General features: G+C 33.8%; 1 protein-coding gene across 1 annotated transcript in view; it reads left to right on the plus strand.

Moving 5' to 3' along the window:
* Positions 1-2033, plus strand: part of LOC111817612 (solute carrier organic anion transporter family member 1B1-like) — a 101968-nt gene extending 99935 nt beyond the window's left edge. Inside the window, exon 16 of the mRNA XM_023718950.1 lies at positions 1447-2033. Within this exon, the coding sequence (XP_023574718.1) occupies positions 1447-1660 (214 nt within the window). The 3' untranslated portion in view covers positions 1661-2033. The remainder of the gene's footprint in view (positions 1-1446) is intronic.
* The last annotated feature ends 5622 nt before the right edge of the window (positions 2034-7655 follow it).

Below are 7655 nucleotides of genomic sequence, written 5' to 3' on the forward strand. Positions count from 1 at the left end.
AATTTTCATAGAATACAAAATTTTTGATTTTATTTTCCCTCAACATTGCAAATGTTTCACCCCATCTTCTTTCCCTGATTTTGAAGAGAAGAAAAAAATAAATGTGATATTTGCTTCTTGAAAAATAACTCCCCCTCCCCTCAATTTCTTTCAGGTTGTTTTTCTTTTATATTTTCTGTAGCTGAAAATGATATAGTTAGCTATACATTTCTGGTTTTTATTCTTCTTTTTGCTCAACGAGTGTAGTAGATCAGTGATTTGGTATGTAGCACTAACTTGGGAACATGTATTAGCCATTGTTATTTTGAAATTCTTAATATTTCTCATCTTTTTTTTGAGTCTTCAGATCACACATGCAGTTCTTTCAAATTCTTGTAGTTCTTTCAAATTTCCCAAATATTCCATATTTTTTCTAATCTTTTTTTGTCGTTACTTTTCAATTTTGAAATTTTACTGGATTTTTTTGAAACTCACATTCTTTCTGGCTTGTGCTTTTCCCTGTAGCTTTAAACCCATGAAAGTTGTCTTGTGTTCTTTTTAGATTTTCATGTCCAGCCTTTCTCTTTTGACTTCAAGATTCCATGGCCCTGCTGACTTCAGCCACCCATTCTTCACGGTTGTCTGCATTATGCTTTAGATCTCTTAGCATTTTAATCATGGTTTCAAATTTGTATTCTGGTAACACCAATATCATATCTCATCCTGGCTTTGAGGCTTTCTCATTCTTGTCAAATTTTTATTTTTTTGGCACATTTTAGACACAGGCAGCATTTATCATAGGAAACTCCCTTGAATCTTTTAATTTTTTGCCTTTTTTGCATTATTCCTATTTTTGTCTCAAAGGCAGACATGATAATCTGTAAATTCAAAGTTGCTGACATAAATAATTCTTTCAGAAAGTGAAAGAGGAGGGTCAGTAATCTGTCCATAATGTGTAGTAGGAGGGGCAATATTCTATCATCTTATAATTAAACTTATAATTTTATAGGTATTAGAGGACCTATACATATGTCCTCTCTGTGTCTGTCTGTCTGTCTGTCTGTCTGTCTGTCTGTCTCTCTCTCTCTCTCTCTCTCTCTCTCTCTCTCTCTCTCTCTCCAAACTTTTTTGGAGACCTACATATATAGACTGCGAACTTCTTATTTGTTTTTCCCTCTCATGGATGGGTTAGACTGTATTATGAGGAAGACAGATGTGGATACTTCCTTTCCTCCAGGAAGAAGGCTATAGACAACTGGAGTTGGGTTTCTCTATCTTCATGAAACCTTAAATACAACCACAAACTCCATGTGCCTAAGTAAAAAGTATAACTAGAATAGTTGCCTTTATATTATATATACATATATACATATGTATTCATTTTTTCTTTAAAGACTCAATATTTTGGACAAATATTGTAAGATATTATACACGATGTAAGACATAATTTTTTCTCTCTTTTTACAGAACTTCCTACTTGGGCTTGTCTGCTATCTTTAAACTTTTAGGAGTTATTGTTTGTATCATATTTATTTATGCCTTAAAGAAAAAACTTGAAGGGAAAGAGACTAAGGCCATGGAAAATGGAGGAAAAGGCATGGATGACACAAACCTAGAAGCCCTAAGTAGCAATGGACATTGTGTACCTTCTGCTTCCGAAGTCAAGGACACACATATTTAAGACAACAAAAAGATACAACAATGCAGTGTTGAAGCAATGTGGTGTTACTTCTCAGCTCTGGTAAATTCAGGAAGACTTACTGCTCTCTTCCACTGGACACATAATGAAAGAATGAATAAACCTATGAAGGTGTAATTAAACAAATACAAACATAAAGAATGGAGTAGCCATTGTTAGGGTCTAGCGCATGTGGTTAGTATTGGAAAATATGATCCGGAAAAATACAGAGTGGGAGGCCTAGTTAGGATATAATAGAAAAAAAAGTACTTGCTGGGGTAATTGTAAATTTTAACAAAACTTGTAACTCGAAACTGGGTAGAGGTGAAAAAGGGGAAAAATCAGTAGTCTAATGCGAAACATCTAGTATCTCAAATAAAGAAAGAAAACAGAAAAAGAAAAAAGAAAAGAGAAGAGAACAAAGAATATCTAATATTACTCATGGAAAAAGAGAAAAGAAAAGAGAACAAAGAATATCTAATATTACTCAAACCTGATGTCTCACCCTGTGGAGGATTTATGGAATCTTTTTTCTTTCTTTCCTTTTTTTTTCTTTTCTTTTTTTTTTTTCTTTTTTCAGAACTGGGGACTGAACTCAGGCCCTTGCGCTTGCCAGGCAAGTGCTTATTCTACTGAGCTGTCTCCCTGGCTTCCAATTTATGAAATCTTGACACGTTTTATTTATGTTCTCATATATTTTCCAGAATTTAGTAATTGAATTTTTTAATTGTATTTAACTAACAAATTCAATGCATCTTTCCATTGCCCATGAAAACACTGCTGAATAAATGGAGATCTTAAAATATTGGCATGCTATTATTATCTGAAAAATGTTACCTGAAGTAAGATTACACTAGATTCACAGAAATAGATTCAGACAAACTAGTTGGCTTTGACTTGAAAATATAAAGACCATTTAATAGATATGGTTTTATTTTACCCTTCTGTTCTCTGAAATAAGTGAGGTTTATGTCAGATAAAATATCAGATTTCATTTTATTTTTTTTTTCCTTTGTTCCAATTATTTGTGCTAGAATACAAAAAGATGTCTTCCTCTATTAGCTGGTGTCTGCTCTATCAGTATAAGGAGAATGAATAACATACACTTGAATATTGCATTTTCTATTGGAGGTAACTCTATTATAAATAGAATTACAACTTAAAATTTTCATCGATAAAGGATTCTGCTTGTTTCTGTTAGAGTTGCTTCTGAAATTTAAAAAAAAGTATACTCATAGAACAAGAGAGTGATTCAAAATACCAGCAACGCAGTCTGGAAATAGCTTTATTTTTTTAAGTGATGACAGGAACTTTTGATAGAAAACAAAACACATGTCAAGAGACGTTAAATTCAAGTATTATAAAAAAATAAAGTACATTTGCTGGAAATTGGTACTTAACTTGGAATCCAATTCAGTGGTGAGGCCCAATGTTGCCCTTATGGGGAAATTTGATTCAGTTCTTGTCTAGTTTGGTTTGTAACCAGAATCATGGAAAGAATAGAGTTTGTGAACTGGTGTGTCACTTCTATGTATTTTCTTTCTCTCTTTTCTTTTTCTTAAATTTTTATTAATTTATTTGGTACAGGATCTCCCTATGCAGCTCGGACTCCTAGTGATCCTCCTGTCTCACCCTCCCCAGCACTGGGATTACAGATGTGCACCACCACTTCCACTTGTCAGGCAGGCCCTTAGATGGCTGAGCTATTGCCAAGCCCGCATGCTTTTCTAAGGAAAACATACATTACTTTCATCAGATTCTCAACAGCAGTCTTACGTCAATAACTAATCTATGCCTGTAGTGAATATAATGATTGATGGTAGAGTATAGATTCGCTTCTTCACGTGAGTCAAAATGGTATATATAGATGGAACTTCATTTACTACTGTTCCTGGATTTTATCTCTTGGGATGATATTGATAATCTCCATATTGTTTTTCCTGTGGTCACTTCTGATCCCACTTAGCTCTTTTCTTTTCTTCCTTCTTCTTCTTTCTTTCTTTCTTTTTTTTTTTTTTTTTGGTAATAAAGTTCTTGAGCTGGGCATGGTGGCACGTGCCTGTAATCCCAACACTATGGAGGCGGAGGCAGAAGGATCTCTGTGAGTCTTGGCTACAATGTGAACTCAAGTCTAGCCTTAACTACGTAGTGAAACCTGCCTCAAAACAAGACAAAATAAATAAAATTTTAAAAGTTTTTAATCATCAATAGTATATATTAAACTTCTATGATATTTTCAGAACTTAGTATCTCTACTAATGAACTTCACAAGTAGTTTTGACGTTAAATCTTATATACCTTCAGAAACATGTTCTCAAAAAATACAAATAATGATATATGAAGTAAAAAAAAAAGAAAATCTCTGAAAATGTGAAAGAAAAGGACAAGGAGGTAAGCTGGGAAAGATGTGTTTAGAAAGGAAACTAAAAATTTTGATATTTCTGAGATAGAAATAAAAAGTGGAAAATAAGTATTAATAAAAGGCACAATGGAAGAACATCAGCTTCCTTCTATGAAGAAAGATGAACATATGGCTAGAGTCTCTTCATTTCTACCATATAATAGCAGCTCCCTTCCTTTGACCACACTCTTTTTTTCCTTCTAAAATGCTCTTTCTTTTCTCCACCTAACTCCAGCTCAGTGCAGATTAGCTTTTCTAAAATGTTTGTAATATGACTGCTTGTTAAAAAATTTCTTATTGTATCCAGAGCAATGTACAACTTCTCCTTTGGTAAGAAAGAATCAATTGTGTGTGTGTGTGTGTGTGTGTGTGTGTGTGTGTGTGTGTGTATGACAGAAAAGAGAAATAATTGAGTCAGAGAATTTGCTTACTCAATTATGGAGCCAAAGATGTCATAGGTCTTCAGAAAGCTGAAGCCTCAGGAAGCCCAGTGTCCTGACTAAGTCCAAGCTTAATGTCCTTAGACCCAGGGCAGCAGATGGTGTAGCTCTCAGCTGAATGCCTAAGGCAATGGTGGCAAATTTATGGCATGTGAGTTGTTTCTGTTTTACAAGAAAAGATGTTAATGTATGAATTCTGTTTTCTAAACTAAAACCTCAGTGATCAGGCTTAATTTTTCCATGTTGGCACTTTGTGAAACACAGGTAGGTTTTGCATTTCCATTTGAACACTGACCTGTGTAAGGTTCACGGACACTGGCCTATGGTCTCAGCACCCTGAATGGACTCTGTCACAAGTCCCAGAGTCCAAAAGCCAGGGAACCTTGAAAGGTTCCAAGGGATGAAGAAGGAGAGCCTAACTCCAGCAGAAAGAAGAAAAGTAAATTTGCTTTTACTTGCCTTTTTGTCCTATCCAGGACCCCAGACAAGTAGACAGAGCATGCGCACATTAAGAGTATCTTCTCCACTCTGTTTATGACCTCACATGCCAACCCTACCTGAAAATGTCCTCACAGATACATCCAGACATATTTCTTCACCAGTGTTTAGCCGTCCCTTTGTGTAATGAAATTCATGCCTAAAATTAGCTAACACACCTTTCTATTTAATTTCTAGCATCTGACTGGCACCTGAGAGGTATTGTATTAATTATTTTTGAAAGAATGAATGAGTGCATGTATAAGCAAATTCCAAGAATAAGATTCAAATAAAACATGAATGTTACAAATAAGACTTTAGAGCAACAGGCAGGAAGTAAAATATCTACATTAAATCATGGAATGGGAGTGGTTGTTTTAATTATCTTGAAAAAAATATTTTGAAAGAAAAACAATGAGATTTAAGTTACAGAGAAAGGAAAATAAGTTTCGACTAACATCTAGACATCAACACCAGCCCTTACAAGATAGAATCTTTGCTCCATGGGAGTTCACAAAGGAACTAAAGAACAAGGCAGGTGACGTGTAGTAATTAATGGTACAATGAATAGTATGATAAAATAAAATATTTATGGTCATTCACCATAAGCATAATAGTCATCATTTCAGTTTTATTGTGTATACATTTTCAGAGATTTTTCCCAAAATAAAACTATTGAGAATGAATAAGAAATTTGATAGTGATCGTTGTCATTTTCCTCTTGTGCTCCTTCTAGCCTCCGTGAACAGACTGTACTTTGTACCTGGAAAGCAAACACAAATCTGCTAGTATGGTGATTCCATGAATAAACCACAGAGCGTGTCTGATCAGCAGTCCCCAAATCCCCCAAATGGCCAAACTTCCACCAGTATTCATTATAAAATTTGATGTTATGCCAAATTTCATTGTGCCAAGTTTAATCACAGGAAGTTTAGCCTTGTAGATTAAGACATGAATTTCATCAAAACTGGAGAAGATAATTTTAGGTTGGATTGCAATTTTTCTCATTTGTCAATGGTTCTCTCTGTTTCTGTCTCTCTCTTGTCTCTGTCTCTATCTCTGTCTCTCTATCTCTCTCTCTGTCTCTCTGTCTCTCCCTGTCTCTCTGTCTCTCTGTCTCTGTCTGTCTCTCTCTCTCTGTCTCTCTCCTCTCTCTCTTCTGACCTCTCTCCCTCTTTTCTTTACTTCCTTGTCTCCTTTCCACTTGTATCCTCCTCCCTTGTTTTGTTTCTCCTTGATGCTGAGAATAAAACCCAGGGCCTTGGGCATATTAAGGGTGTTCTCTAATACCTAGCTAGTACTTAAATCTCCAGCTCTAATTCTTTTTCTTTTTAAATTAATTTTATTGAGAAAGAAATAGTAATGAGACAGTCTCAAAACAGGTTAGTAGGACAGTTACAATAATTAATACATTACATATTATTATGCTTGTAGTATTCATAGTACAAGATGCAGACATGGTATTATTACAAATCTTTCTTCTCATTGCAGTAAGGGAAAGTAGCTGCATATCTATCTTAACTATTTTTTTAAATAATTTTATTGAGAAACAAATAGCAATAATTTTTAAAGGGAAGAATTTTTTTACCATGTAGAATCAAAGAACACAAGAATACTCGTAGAATAAGAGAAAAGTTCTCTCATTTGTGAGGCTAACCAAAATAAATTCTTAATTGCATTTTGCTTACCATTGTTCTTACTAATCGAGATTGTACATGTTTAAACTCTCTAAAATGATATTATTTATCCAAAGCATTAAATGTTTTCATTTGTCTGTTGCTTCTAACACTTGTGGTGTACCTGAAGTTTGGTTCTGATTATTGTTTTTCCACTCAGATTGTTTTTGTTGCGTTTTTAAAAAAATAATTTTATTGAGAAACAAATAGCAATGAGACAATTTCAAAACTGATTACTAGGACAATTTTGATATTTAATACATTGCATATTGTTGTCTTAGTGGTTATTCATTGTACAAGATGCAGACATGATATCCTGTCCACAGACACTATTAGAAAAAATATTTCTATTCACTGTAATAAGAGAAAGTAGCTGTATATCTCTCCTAACTATTTTGACTATATTGATACAAAATGGTCCTCCATTTATATCACCATTTTGTTTAGTTTTGTCAGATATGGGTATTCCATTGCCATTTAAATATTGTAGGTGCATGAATTCAGCAAAATATTCAAATCTAGTCCAGTACTTCATTGCAGTAAGGGAAAGTAGCTGCATATCTATCCTAACTATTTTTTTTAAATAATTTTATTGAGAAACAAATAGCAATAATTTTTAAAGGGAAGATTTTTTTACCATGTAGAATCAAAGAACACAAGAATACTCGTAGAATAAGAGAAAAGTTCTTATTCTTTTTTCCATAGCACTGACAATGTTAGAAGTTGTTCAATTGAAACTTTTACAACTCAGCATATTAACATGACTTTACTTTTTTATTTTGTATCCCATTTTTTTGCTTAGTTCCATTATTTGAATATTATAGATGTGTAAACTCAGCAAAATATTCTAAAAGAGTCCAGTAGTCCATAATAATATTGGGTCTTCAACTTCACTGGCAATGTCAGAAATTGTTGACCTGAGTCCCTACAACTCAACATAACAGCATGGTTTTACTTCTTATATTATGTTTTTATACTTTTCTGCTGGATGGTTAAGACCAAGA

This window comes from Octodon degus, unplaced genomic scaffold, assembly GCF_000260255.1.
Source record: "Octodon degus isolate 3935 unplaced genomic scaffold, OctDeg1.0 scaffold00064, whole genome shotgun sequence".
Lineage (NCBI taxonomy): Eukaryota > Metazoa > Chordata > Mammalia > Rodentia > Octodontidae > Octodon > Octodon degus.